At 39.6% G+C, this 15755-nt stretch overlaps 1 protein-coding gene across 1 annotated transcript in view; it reads left to right on the forward strand.

Annotated features, from left to right (window-relative positions):
* gpc5a (glypican 5a) overlaps positions 1–15755 on the forward strand; it is a 141280-nt gene that overhangs the window by 63257 nt on the left and 62268 nt on the right. The window contains exon 7 of the mRNA XM_037095669.1: positions 5542–5662. Coding sequence (XP_036951564.1) covers positions 5542–5662 — 121 coding nt within the window. The remainder of the gene's footprint in view (positions 1–5541; positions 5663–15755) is intronic.

Genomic DNA, 15755 nt, shown 5'->3' on the forward strand with positions numbered 1-15755 from the left:
CCCTACCATTGCTTTCATGTCAAAAAAACACTGCTGTTGTTTTTGTTTTTACGTTAAAGTCGCTCATGCTAACTAATGCTAGCGAAACATGAACGTTGCTAACACGACCCAGCTTACGTTAACTTTTGGTCCACTCTTTCCTTTGGCGCTTCATTCCGCCTGTGCGTAGGAATATGGACATTGTGCACTTAAGGGAATGTATGTCAGACTGGCTTTTTACTTCATGTGATAGTATTTTTTCTGTCTGGACCTGTTCTCTAATTGTGTTTTACAGTCAGATTTATGTGTAATTCTTGACCTTTCCCTGTCGCAAACCTGGTCAAAATGATACGGACAAGATGATGCACCTGAGAAGACCAGTATGAGAGAAGCATCAACTTCCTCACAGAAGCAACATCTGTGGTTGATGCACGACCAGAGTGTTGCAACACACTGGACTGAGGACGTCGGGAGAGGAGTCATGCTAATCAGAATAAATTACTTTGACATAGCAATCCTCCTCAGTCCTGAAGAAGTAGAGAAAAGAAGGCGTCGGATTTCTTTGTTCCGGACGTGAAGGGTTCGCACTTGCGGACGAATTCAGTTGAATGAGATAGGGATAAGAGCAAAGAATAAAATGATTGAAATTTTCAATCTAGGGCTGAACAGCAGTGTGAGCAGAGATGAGATGCAAACCAAGCGTCCCTTTGGGGAGAAGGATATGGATTACAAGATCCTGCTGCTGGTCCACAGACACAGGCAATCACTCAGCCGTTTGATATCCTGTTGGAGGTTGTGCTTTTGATGCTACTGTATGCTTTATAGTCATCCTGAAGAATATGTGATGACTGTGATTAACGTTTCTTTCCCCGTGACACCTTTTAAGCAGAAGATCCTTATTTTTCTGGTGTTGCAACCCCTGGAGAGCCTTTCTGTTGCTCTGCCAACCCTGCAGCAGGAAATTGGATGTGTTTCATGTTATGGATCCCAGTAGCATAATGAAACACATTGCTTTGCTGAATGTGAGAGGAGCTGCCTGTATGTATGTGTGTGTGTGTGTGTGTGTGTGTGTGTGTGTGTGTGTGTGCGCGTATGTGCGCGCATGGACAGCAGTGCTTTTTCATATGATCTCAAGCATTTAACTGCGCTAAAGTCGTGCGTGTCTGTGGTTTCCACAGAAGGAAACAAGAACATGCAGTTTTCTCGTACAGATGTGTGGCCGTACACATTTTCATTGGGTGGAACTGGGCACAGATGGCTCTGATGTAATCTCTTCAATCTGCTATTAATCAAAAAAGGGGGGAAAAAGACTGCAGTAAAGGTCATGAAGAGGTGGATTTTGCGCTATTTATTACACAGGAGGGCATCTCATGATAACTACAAACAATCTGTGAGATTATCGAAGGCTACAAATCCGACTGAGCGCTGTAATCTCACTATTACTATTGATTTTTCTACATTTATTTTCTTGAACAAGTATACCCTTATGAATTTATAGTATAGAAGCAGACCCAACATGGACTATCTCCATTCCACTCCTTACGTACAGTCTCCATCTCGGCAGGTGTGCCCAGGGATTAAACTGAGCGGGAGGCTGACGGATCATAGCCCCGGTAAACACGGTTCAGGTGCAGTTTAGTCCCAAGAACGTCAGCCTTGAGTCGCAGGGGCCTACTGCGTCAGTGCCTTCACCTCCGCACTTACATCCCAGTTGTTTAGCATGTTCAGGTGCACACAGGTAGGTGAATTATTCAGAGAAATCTTGTAATGGAAGGAAACCTGAAACTCATTGACATACTGCAGCAACCAGGGACCTGCACTATGAAGCGATTTCAGCATACCAAGGATATGTTTCTGCTATCTGAATTCACTAACCCCAACAATCAGGATCATCTTAAGCTGTCACACAAAGCTGTTTCTAAGTAAACCCAGGTTCCCCACATAAAAAAGGGAGGTGTTTGCAGCAGTTGAATACCTCATTAAGAAAAGCAAACTATTAGACAAATAGTGGAAGAAGTTAAATACATAATCCAGGCTAAAAACACACATTTGCAGCTGCCAAATTCAGGCAGGACAACTAAAACAATTACAGACTGTAAATGCATGAATTAATAGGTTTATAATACCGCTGACCGTCAGGGCACAAGTCGAGGTGACAATAACTTCATTTGTATATTAGATTAAATGCCTGTATACACTCTTAAGGTGTATGATAGTCTTCGTCTACTCCTTTCAGCTGCAACCCAAACGGACTTGGGAACAAATAAAAGATGAATACTATAATTCAAAGCAGCATTTTCAAGTCTGATGACACGTACAGGGCTCTGGCATTTCAATCTGTTTCAGTTGTAAAATGAAATCAGCATAAAAATGAATGGGAATGGGTAAAATGAAAATAAAAACAGGAAACAATTACAATGAAGAAGACATGAGGGGTCGGTCCTGCAGCGGAGTACATCTCCGATCCATGGGATCGTTAATGAAAGATAATTCCATTTTCTTGAGAATCAGAGGTCTGAAGGCAGCACTTTTACATGTTGATCTGTTATCTGGTTAGGTGCAACACGAGGTACCATGAGGATCTTTCCCCATAAGAAGTGAACCAGAAACCCAGAGTTAACCCTGAATTTACCTCTCTAACCACAGATCCTGCTGAGTAGTACATCTAAATACACAGCCTGTGCGATGTCTCTGATTGCTTTAATATTTTTCATACATAGGTATATGTATAAGTGTATTTATTTAGTCATGGTAATTGTATTTATTTTATTTACTTGGCACATTGCTCATGAATTAATATAATGATAAAGTGCATAAACATGAGTCAGTGATTATGTAATCTTTTGCTAAAATGTTGAAATGGCATTTAACATTAGTTCAACATTCAGTGCTCACAGGTCTGACTGATTGCCAATGGGAATTTTTTTTGGCAACTTGTGGCCACAGCAAAAACAACGCAGGTCACGTGTTGCTTGGAGAAACTTTTTCCCACACACAACCCTTAAAAACTAAATGGCTGTGAAGAAAAACACTTTAAAAATCAGCTTTTGTATTTTTCAACCTTAGACCTGTTAGGTAAGTAAAAATCCAAAGCCTCAAAGAGATGATATGTGGCTGACTGTTCCTGTCAAAGAATTGTGAAATGGTGTGCGCCCTTGAATCAAGTCATTTCAGTAAATAGTGTCAAGTGTGTGTAAAAGTAAAAGAGACGCTTCAGAGCAAAAATATTATTCTTTAGGCAAAAGGAAAAATAATCATGTAAAAAAAAAAACCAATATACCCCTTGCCTTCTGCTGATTTTTCATAATTGTTGGTCTGACAGCTTGTTTATGTAGCTAGGATCTATTTGGAACGATGAACTGATGGCCTTTTCATTTTTGCACACAGAATAAACAGTTTAACTTTAAATGTAAAGTAAACAAATGACACTGCGGAGCAAATGTTGTACACAGATTCATTTTATACAAATCTGTCAAATGCGTGCTTTAATAAATAAATATGACATATCTTCTTTAAATTACCAAAGCACTGTTATTGTAGGCAGATTTTAAACATCCACTTTAATATTTCATTTGACGCGGCTGCCAGAAGAAAGACAGCACACACGGCAGACAACGAGGGCAGAGGCTGCACAAAGAGAGGAAAGAGCCGAATAAGAAGAATAGTACCGATAACAGACTTACTGCTGATAAAAAGTGGAAGAGGACACTAAATGGCAGCTGTGTTTTTGCCGAAACTTATCTCATTTACGAGCTCCAATTTGCAGGAAATTAACAGCTTGACGACCCAGACAGTCAGACTCAATTTGAATCGTGCCACCCACCTTTTCTTTTAAATAAATAAGGCACCCACGCTTCCTGCACTTTATTTATTCATATTCTCTTTTTTTCTTTCTGACCTTGTGTTGCTTGAGGAGCGCGCCCGCGTTGTGTCAACTGCTACAGAATCACCTACTGGAAGTTTTAGCCTCTGATTTTTTTATTTTTGGTTTACTAATCCAGAAAGGTTTGGTAAGTAACATCGGGCCGACCCCTAACCGCTAAAAACACACACACACACACACACACACACACACACACACACACACACACACACACACACACACACACTCAAACCACTCTCAGCAGCAAGTCTATCAGCAATGAGTGACTTTACCTTGATCTACTAGTTTGATTAAATGATATGCTGGAGATTAAGATGTGAGTGGATTGTGCTCAGTCACCGGCCGTCATGGTCAGAGTCATTACAGCTGACAGACTGCGCTGAAACTGATGAGTCCTTGAGGGGGAACTGAAGCCTATTACCAGCCTATAACAACAATGAACAGCTTTACAACAAGGACTAATGCCAGAAATGTTAAGGCACAAATCATAAATGAATAGCTGAGCACAGCGTGATGTATTCATGGTGTGGTATTCAGCTCTCCCGCTGTAGCAGAGTGAGATGAGTTCATGGATGTGCAGGTGAATCACGTCTTCTCACTGATTGCACTTCAGCCTCAGGATTTGCCTGCAAATGAATTGTGTCATCACCTTTGTATGAATTTAGAATTTTGAGTATTTTTTTGTAGTACTTTGCAAGGGAAGGAAGGATAACAGATTGGATTTATAAAGTGTGAGGAGGTTGATAAGTTTGCTTTTCTGACACATCACCACTGGGTTTCTTATTTGTGGAAGAAGTACTCCGGTCCTTTAGTTTAACTACACAGACACCTGTAGTTCTCACTGGCCAGCATGGAGATGTTTTAGCAGCGTGTTAAAAAAAAGCTAATGAATACATAACTAAACAACTCTGTTTTAATGCCACAGTCATATAAACACAGGCAAAACAGCTGGCACAAACACACCTCAGGCTACCCTACGTGACAGTTTCTCCTCACTGGTTTGCTTTGTGCTAATGTTAGCTGCTTACAAGAGGCAGTTGCTTTGGTTTAGGGGCTGTGTGCTTTGTGCTACTCAGGTTAGTAGCCAAACAACAATCATTGCTGCTTCTAGAATTAATTAACGATTAACTGCAAAAGAACAGGATATTTGTCATACAACTGTCGTCTCTACAGACTTTTTTTTTTTTCAAAATGATGTTGTGCTTTGTTTCCAATGTATAAATTCTCTGGACACACTGATTTCAGCGAAAGAAATCCATGTTCATGTTCATTTTTGCCCAGTCTTTGTTTTTTTGTTCTTTTTTTGGCTCTGGGGATTTTTATTAAACCATCTGGGAAGATAAGACGCCTCATCTAGACGCGTTCTTTTGAATGAATCACATGGCAAGACGTTTTAGTACCAGGTTTAATCTTTAACAATCCATGTTGTTTCCTAAGCTTATCATATGTATTTAATGTATCTTAATGTGAAAAGTAACTAGTAATAGTTGTCAGATGTAAATGTAGTGGACAAAAAAGTACAGTATTTCCTCCTGAAATTTGGTGGAAGTATAAAGTATCATAGTAAAATACCCAAGTGAATTACTTAAAGTTACTTTCCGCCATTGGTATTCACGGTTTAACTTGACTGATGGATATATGACGTTAATATTTACTGACTTCTCCGTCTTTGTTCACAGCTACACCCTCCGTGTCGTGGGCAATGGGATCAAGGCTCAGAGCACCAACCCTGAAGTGAAAGTGAAGGGAGCGGAGCCTGTAATAAATCAGATCATCGACAAACTGAAACACATCAATCAGGTGAGCCCCTCTCATCGTCTCCACATGTTTACTGTGCTGTTTTAGCTCTCACTCCACTTTAAGTCTACATTTCCATCCCTCATTCTGTCAGACATATGGCAACTGTCTCCTCAGGCCGTCTGCTAATTCTCTGTGCTTCTTTGTTTTATTAAATATTATGTATCTCTTGCTAGGTTTTAGTTTGTTCCTCGAGGAGCACAGAAACGGCTACCTCGAATACAGATGCCTGCTCACAGAGCTGAAGCCTTTTTATGCATTGCCTTTGAATAGTCCTAAACATGATAATTCATTTATATCTTCTTTCATTTTACCAGTAAGTACGGGATAATAGAAAACTAGTCTCAAATGCAAAATCATTTCCAGGCTATGAAAAAAAAAAATCAATGATTACATGTTTAGAAACCCATTTGATCTGGTTTGTGTGTCTTCATATTTACAAAATTCTTTTTCTCCCCTTTGTCAAAATCAATGTAGCTTTGCTATCAGCTCACCTGCTTTTATGCACGTTTGTGCTGCTGTGGCTCCTTTCAGTGTCGTTTATCTCTCAGGATGATGAGATTAGGGCAGTTTACGGGAGCACTTTCTCTTCTGGAGCTTCAATAACAGCTGCTGTGGCAGCCTCTGGCTTGTTGCACTGCAGCAGCAGCCTCGCATGTCTGCTGCTTTGGTTTCCCAAGTGGCGGGCTGAAGGCCAGGTCATCTCTCTTGACCTCTCGCTGGCACCCCCTCCCCATCTAATTCACGCCATCTGTGTGATGTCAGAACACATAAATCTATACCATAACCATTTGAGAGCTCCTGATCTGCCCAACTGACATTCACTGTGTACACGTCTTTCACTCGTTGTGTGTTTTTTGCGTCTTCTTTGCATTTTTACTCACAGGAAGAAATTTTTTGAGTTTGAATACTCAGAAATTGTGTGTTTTCCGAGCTTGATTTACTCTGACTGCTATGACGGATCATGATTTTTAGCTCAACGCAGATTATGTGATCATTTATAATCTGCTAAGAGCAAAAACATCACACAGATAAACTTTGTTAGTTTTCATCCAATATCTTTTGTGCATACGTTCCTCGTTTTGTCCACATTTCCTTTTCTGCTGACTGTTGATTTAAGAAAAGCATCATCAGCATTTTTTGCTTCTCACCTGTTCTTCTTGTCCTTGCATTGTCACTCTTCTGTAGTTTTTATTTAATAACCAATCAATATTCAGTGATTCACCCATTTATCCCTGGTAGTAAGTGTTGCCCCATCATTAAGTACTTTGAGATTCAACTTTTGTCCACTGCAAGAAATACAGATGAATACCCATATCTAATAACACACAAATTAGTTCCTTAAGCAATCAATAACTGAGTTGTTGGCCACATGGGGGCAGCAGAAACACAATCAAGTCACCAGAAAAGATTTTGGCAAGTATGTTTCTGTAAAACTACAGATACATTACAGCTTTGTGGTGTTTTTAGGTTGCAAGTTACCTTTGTTTTGGGTTATTTTTTTCTTATTTCTGATTATGGGCTTATGTTCTGGTTAGGTTGAGACACAAAAAACACTTAAAATACCTGTGAAAATACACGGCTGGCAATTGTCCTGAGTTCTCCTTAAACTATCCAGTGTTGTCAGGCTTATAGATGTTAAAATGCTGTGGTCTCTCATCAAAAATATGAATTAGTTTGACACTTGTCCACAAAGGATTTTTTCTCTTTTGGAAAAGCGCTGGCGATGCACTTGGGACCACACAAGCTTACAACGCTTAGGGTGATTGAAGCACAACACTAACCAGCAACATCCAGGGCTGTTATTCCATTTTCTGGATAACCAGGACAAGTCCGACAGATCTAATGTATGATTGGTTGCCTAAAGAAAGGAAAGAGTGCCGGTGATGGCACCAGTGCCCATCTGGAAAGTGGTTAGATTGGCTTCATGCTGCCGCAGACGTTCTCTTCTCAATTATACCATGGTCTGGGGGAATACTCGATTCTGATTGGCTGCAGGGTGTCCATTAACCCCTGATATATGGACACCTACTAAGTAGTTCCAGTCAAATTGTCTGTTCACTGTTCTAAATCAATGCACTAGCTGGCGTATCAAATCTGAATATTTTATTTCCAGCACTGAGTGCAGGGTTAGGGTTTGAACCAGTGACCCTCCGATCACTAGTCGACCTGCTCTACCTGCTGAGCTACAGCCGCCCAAGTTACGGCTTGTGAAAAACTTTATATTTTGATTGTAAAACGCATGAAAATATAAACAAATGGTCTGAATCTCTTTTCTTTGGCAAGTGACCATGGTATAAATGGCATAATGCCCTTCGAGGTGTCTATAATCAAGACGATGCGGAGGCCTAAGAACCGTCTGATGTGCAACAGAGGTCAAGTTCCAGCCAGAAAACCAAAAACAATGAGCTGAAAGATGTGAAAACACTCCACAGAGGAACTGTAGACCTAAGTGATATTTCTCTGTGGGCTAATAGCAAGGAGCAAGGACTTTGACAGTTCAGATGGACATTCAATCCACTGTTAATGTAAAAATACAGATTACAGCTGCTTTAAATATAATACAAATACTGCTGATGTCCAGCAAACAGGATTTGACCTTCAGTTTGACAGATGTTTTGATGTATGGTCTCATATAAGATGTCCGTCACTGTTGAGGGGTTTATAGACATCTGTTATGATTGTAAACACAGCAGGTAAAACCACAGTAATGACCATTTGGCTTTGCATAATGAAAAATGTTGCTGTTGCTTACGTTCTTAGTTTCTTTTTTTCCCTTTTTCCTTGTCAAAATTTCATCTATATCTAAAGCCTTATTCTTATGGGTATTCACCTTGTTTAAAAAGGGTGCATTGTGTGAACTCCTGGGTGTTGTCACAAATGGTGATGAAAGGTGACGCTTGGGCACAACATGTGATTTATGGCTCATTATCAGTTCACTTACCCATCTGAGAAAAAAACCTCCGTTGTGTGAAGAAAACAGTTGTGTCTGATTTGCAGCGAGGAAACATGAATAACAAAACACTCTGTGTGACATTTGACTCGCAGAGTCGCAGCATGTACAGGAACTGATGTACTGGAAAAGAAAGTTGTGTTTTTTGCTTCAGCGTTCTCTTCAGCACCGGAACAGTTGTCCTTGTCTTGTTTTGACTTTTTGAAGTCTTTGGAACAATTCAAAGAAAGCAATGCACAATTTCTGTCAAAATGTCCACGGTTTCTTAATTTCTCCCAGGTCGTCCTTGGAAGCACAGGAGAAGTAGTCTGCATGAGAAAGATTGGAGTGTTTGGTATGAATGCAGTAAAATCATCGACCACACAGACTCATTGGTTGTGCCCTTGACAATTATCAGACAGTGAAATGTAAAAAACATTTATGAAATGTACTCAACAAAGGCAGGATGAATTAAAAAGACAATGCAACTTTCAACCAAATGGGTGGAAAACATGTTTTCATGCTGCAATAATATCACTGCAGCAAATATCATGGCAATTTTAAGCAGCAAAACTAAAAGCTGTAGTGTTAACCTTGACAGGACAGAGGAAACTCTCCACAGGAAACAGAAATAAAAAAAATATAGGTTTTAAGATCTCAGGATTGAGAGGCCGCTTGACACAAAAGTATTCGAATGTATGAAACTATAGCTGTTTAATATTACTGACATTTTTCATAATTTTTCTTTTTTTGTCTTCTTTTCTTTCTTTTGAGGCTCAAAATCACAAATGAACATGCTCCCTATTTCACCCATTTTCGACACATGATGTATATCAACCAGAGTAAGAAACACAAAAATCACCCAGAAACAATAACAAACAACAGAGATGTTGCTAATAAGTCCTAGAGTATATAAACAGTATACAGATGAAATTGTTGCAGTAGCCTATTCACATTCTTTTTGTTTATTGAACACAATAAAACTGTTTTTGTGTATGTTGTTGAATATGCAATTTTAGCTGTTATACCGAGTCTTTAATTCAGTGTGTTAGGCACATGTGTGAAAATGTGTAATTATCATGAACGAGAAGAAAATCCTAAACTAATTACCCACACCACTTGAAACACTGAGAATTTATAATGTTTTCAACTTGGTGTATTTCCTCCAGTCATTTAGATGTGTGAATTGCTGTTTTTCATGTACTATTTGAATGAAAGATTTTACTTTTTACTTTTGATGATTCAAGACAAAGCCAGTCACAGCTGTACTCAGATTCTGTTGCCGTTCTTTTCCATTGCCTTTGCTTGTTGAGTCTGAATGCAGCCAGTTTCAGGTCTGGTCCGGAAGTACTTGTTGTGAAAAGGTGAGCCCTGAGAAGTTCTATTTTATAGTTAATATCTACTTGTGTTGGAACTCAACATTTGCCCTTCTGCGCAAGTGTTGTTCGCCAAAACCTCATTGTCTGTGCCAGCACCGCCTCCAGCCCACACAGACAAAATAAAAATAAAAATATTGGCCCCATTCAGTAGGCTAAATGCTGAACCTTGTCTGTTTTATATGTAGTCATGATGGTAACCCTCCAGATCTTGTGCTTAGCGTCTTCAGTATTTGGTATTTGTTTGTCTTTTATGGGAGTACAAAATGCAAATAATTAAAAATTAATTGTGGCAACACTGCAAGTACACTCGAGGCAAATTATGCTCCATCCCTGCGTCAAACTGATCCTCAAGAGGAAGTGCCTTGTTGTGCTACTTGTGCTCCTCAAATCAGTTACATAATGCCCTTAATTTTCAAAATTACTTACCACAGTGTATCTTTTCTCCCAGTTGCTTCTGTGGATTAGAAAGAAACAGTATGAATAAGCATTACACAATCACTGAGCTCCATGAAATAACATTTTAGAGAGTGGTTTCTGTTTGTGTACATTTCTCACCAGAGAACTATTTTTTCAGCAGCAAAGGCAAAAGTGTGATGTTTTTAAAATGCTGCAAAAAGTCTTACCAACATTTCACACCAGACGCATGTTGGGGGCATGGAAGCGCATCTGAGGTCTTCCCGATCAACTCCTCAGTCACCGTAGAGTGTTGGACTGTTATTGTCCTCTTAACCAGCTGTTTGACAGTTGAATACAAAAGCTCTCACTGCCTATCTTGCACCTGGAAAGGCCATTACAGATAATTTTACAGTGTTTATGTGGAGGTTACTTCACTCAGCCTGTCAGAGGTAGTAAAAATAAAGCAAAGCCAAGTTAAGACAGACATTAGTCCTGTGTGAAGAAAATGCAGCATGGAAGCCAAGTCAAAGGGCTCTGCCATTACAAAGCAGGGTCGTCCCGCAAAAAGTTAAACACAGGCTGATGTCCTTTGAGGTACAGGGGGCCATCTAAAATGGTGTGTTGCACTGGCTAATAAAACACAGTCCACATTCATGGTGGGTTATTTTGTAACTGTTGTAATGGTGTGTTCACACAGAAAGCAAAACACATTTTTGACACATCTAAATAACGTTAAAAAGACGATGCAAAGATTTGAATAGATGCATATTCATGTCTGTTAAAGCAAGGCGGAGAACCAGAGTCTGATTGAGTGCTGAGTTCACTGAGAGGCTCAACTGTACACACACACACACACACACACACACACACACACACACACACACACACACACACACACACACACACACACACACACACCACACACACACACCACACACACACTTTATTTACCTGAAACTGTGATTAGATTCATTTTGGAAGGCAGTTACAGGCAATCTATGTTTAAATGGTGACCTGTTACATAGACTGTAATAAACTGACAATTTTTTCGCTCAGTGCAGGCTGCCTTACATGAAGAAACTCAGCTGTTGTGACCATAACACTCATAGAACTGGGCTCAGGCTTTCTGAAGCAAGAAATGTTTTAAAGAGATACAATTAATCATTTTCTCATCTGATGTGTTTCCTATAGTGTCTGTTGTATACAGTACATTTTGTTGAGTCAGAAAAAGAAATAACCTGTGATTTTCATACATCAACGACATTGGTCGATGAAATGCGCACAAGCGACGTTGTGTCTCAGAATTGCAGATCCTCAGATCCTACATCTGGTACTATTCATTTAACAGCTTGTGTGTTCACAGTCCTTGAGTCTAGTTTGCATTACCATCTCATTGGGACTTGATTTGCAAATGGTTCTGATTTGCAAATAGTTCTGATTGGCATCTCATTAGCTGGTGAAGTGTGGCACAAGTGTCATCCTGTGTGTATGACCTGAATTGTCAACATCCATTTTTTTTTTTCCCCAGCCTGCACATTCGATTCCTCTGCTGTTGTCAAGATGTAAATCACACATGTTGTGAGGCTCACAGGCAGGTTGAACAGAATAAATACACGACAGGGAGAGTCCCAGGAAGTGGTAATCAGGTAATTCGCTGACAAAGATGGTAATTAGGGCTTGAGGAGGATATGTGGGACACGTTCAGATCGAATATACAGCCAGTGATGAATGATGGTTTGGTGGTTATGACTTGGTTTTAAAGAAGACATTTCTTTCCTTTCCTTTGGTGTGTTTTATAGGTTCTTGTGCATGTAAGTTTAAACGCCTAAAGCCCATGCCAAGGGGAGCTCCACTTTCCTACCAAGAACACTGCTCCTGAAGTACCTTGACTTACTCCTATGTTACTACGTCACCATACAATTGCAAGATTTATGCCTATATTCACAGTAGAAGTGAGTGTAACTAGAAACTGAAAACACAAAACAGCTGACTGGTGGCTCAGTGAGCGGTGTTGGCTCAGGTGTTTGTGAGCTGACCAATCAGAGAAGACTGTGTATTCAGGAAGGCGGGTGGCTTGAAGAGGCAGATGTTAAAACAGATGTATGAGAAAAACTGTGGCATTTTTTTTTTAACCTTTTCCAGTAGTAACCTGAAATAAAATCACTAACCTGAAAATTAACCTAATATATCTCCTTTAAGGGCTTGGTAAGAATAAGATTTAGGGTTGGGGTTTGGAATTTAGTTGCTATGGTTACTGTTGGGGGGGGGGGGGGTAAATACCAGCTCAGCTTAATACCAGCTCAGTTTATGACCGGCAAACACATCAATTACATATACCAGTGCACACACTTATTTCATTGTATACATGAGTGACTGTGTGCGCATCTGGGTGTGCACGACACATATATTACTTCTATAAATCACGATAGAATGGGTGCACCTCATTAGTATGACTGAACTTACCTTAGCATACGTGTACATGTGCATGTGTGCATGAATGGCAAGCTGCCTGTTTGAATAGCTGGAGAGAAAGAGAGATGGTCGCAGAAATTTAGATGGAGGTGAAAGGTGAAATTCTGACGCCACTGTTGGGGCATTTTTATGATGATAAGAATGATGTGTCCATGCAAATATTTGATTTTCATGTTTTTCATCTACATATCAGAGATATTCTTTAGGATTTCCATTTATTCGCCCCTGACCTTGACTAACTTAAACTCTCCCAGTTTCCCTAGAACCAAATGGAAATGTATCATTACTATTCCGCAGCCGAGACTGCAGGAAAACACAAAACAGCAATACAGCTATTGACAAATTCATCATGCAATCTGAGCGTACAAACTCTGGATTTCATCATCTTGCTCATCAGCAGCTCTTTCTTATGAATTATTTGTCGTCTCCTCTCTTCCTTGCCTGTCCTCTCCTCTTGATGTGGTAAAACCCATCAAGAATCTATAAGTAGGCCCTGTCCCTGTGTCTCTCAATCAAAATCAGGAGCAAGCAGCTCCTCACCCAGTCTGCCAGCTGAATTATTTACCAGTCATTGATGTGGTGGTTGACCAGCAGTTTTGCTTGTGAATTATTCATACCCTCTCTCCTCTTAGTCCAAAGGATTAACACTGAGAATATATTCACATTTTATTTGTTTTGCTCCGAAATATGCATACCACACCGTAGAATTTAAGTGCTATAGAAGTCTGGTTAAAGTATCATGTTGGGACCATCATCCTGTTTTCTGGAAGTATTTAGCGCACCACATCCACTAAGTATGACTTATAAATTCACTTTGATTAATTTATGTTGCCATTCACCAAGGAATCTTTAAAACCAGATACGTCAGGACTGTGCAAGCAAGTCTAAATAATTCATCAGAGACAAACACCAAAACTTGCTGCATAGTAATCTGTTTTTAACCCCCACTCATTATACCCGTGAGGTACAGTAAGTGCAGTAAACAGGGACATTCAAAGACAAATCCAGCCAAGCTGCCTACCTGTAGATAACAACTTTATCTTAAATAATTGCACATGTTTATCCACGATTAAAATTCAGTCTGAGCCACAGCAGCGTAAGCCTGTTTGTGTAACTGTTTTTTATAAGTTTTTATAGTTTAAGGTTTTTGAAAAACGCTCACATTTAATGACTGTCGTATCTGAGTATGTTTTCGTGTGATATGTGAAAAAAAATAAATAAATAAAAAATAAAACAGGAAGGCCATCTGTATGTACAGTATGTTGTGTTATTATTAGAAACAAATCCAGAGGTAATATTTGTTTTTTTTCTTCTTCCTGCTTTTCTTTCGGTCATGAACTGTTTCAGGGATAATTCCTGATTAGGTGTCAATCATTCGGAATTAATGGCTAATTCCCGATTGTTATTCAAAATGCATTGTTTCGCTTATACCAAGGTCACTTGCAAGAAGAAAATAGAAAAAGAAAATTAATTATTATTTTCATGTGTTTGGAAATCAAAGTAGAAAAGTTTTTCACGAGCGACAACCCTGTTTCTCTGGCAACACCTGAGAGTTAATAGCTGACTACTAGAATAGAATAGATAGACTAATAGCTGGAACAATAATATCATAACAATGCCACAAGGTTCTTATGCAATGTAAATGTTATTCACTACTCCAGTAAGTAGGACAAACCTTGAATATGACATGACTTAAACTAGTCCACTCAGCTCATAGAACCCTTCATCTCAGCTGTTAGCCAGAAAGCTTATATTACGTAAGTAAGAATCAAAGTAACAGTGAGTACGGTTTAACAGCAAGACTAGCCAGCCAGCCAGCTGACTCACCGTTCCTCCTAATAATTAAGTCAAAACAGAGACTTTCATTGGAACAACTTGAGGAGCGTCTGTGTAAGAAAAGTTCATTCAAACCCAGCAGCCAATCAGAATTCTTTTCTTGACCGGTGACGACAACTCAGCCTTTTGCCAAGACTCGAAATCACTGTATTTTCCAAAAATATTAAAGTTAATATGAAACTCATCCATACTAGTGGCCTAGGCATACGTTGTTTTTTCGATATGAAGTAGACAACAGATCAGCTGATGTCGCTTAGCAACCAAATACGCTGGTAAGTGACCGGGCTACTTGGGGAGCAAAGATTCAAGAGCGCGGAGTGCTACGAAATACGTAAGAGGCAAAAAGGCCACTTTCCTTGACGACGGTCAAATATGCTTCGAAGCGGTCAATTAGTCAATTAATCTCAATAGAGAACTAAGCTGTGCTAGGCCTTACATGCTATTAGGATCCCATCATTGCTTGGATTTGACTAAGAAAAACATAGAATATTACCAACGTTATCCTTGACTTATGTTGAGTCACAGGGCAGAGGGTTAATTTGAATTGTAGTATTGTTCTGGAATCCACATTATACTCTAATTTCTACTCGGACCTCTCACTCACTGACCTGCTGCCTCTTTGCTGCTGCTGGATAAACACCCTGTCAGCGCTGCTGCTTCAGTGAGGGAGATTGAAAATGACAGTGTGTGTCTTGGGAGCCGACTCACATCCTGACACTTTTCTCCTCTGACTGGCAAATATGATCATTGTAAGATCTCTTCTCCACCCTCTATTTACATATAGAGGAATGTGCTCCAAGAGAATACAGATGAGCTTTAAAAGTCCACACAGCTTGACTCATCTGTTGGATCTCTGAAGGTGTGATTCACTCCATCACATGACCCCCTGCACCCCTTTAGTAGTATACTGTAATTATTTCACAGTAACGCATATTAATTACTGTAATAGATTGTTTTTCTGTAGTAACCTGGATACAATGTTTTGGTAAAAATATAGTATTTTGATGTAAAATGACATCATGACACTGCGCTATTATTACAGTAATGTACTTTGTTTCGAAGTTAATCCAACCAGATTGTT

Source organism: Acanthopagrus latus, chromosome 4 (genome assembly GCF_904848185.1).
Source record: "Acanthopagrus latus isolate v.2019 chromosome 4, fAcaLat1.1, whole genome shotgun sequence".
Classification (NCBI taxonomy): Eukaryota; Metazoa; Chordata; class Actinopteri; order Spariformes; family Sparidae; genus Acanthopagrus; species Acanthopagrus latus.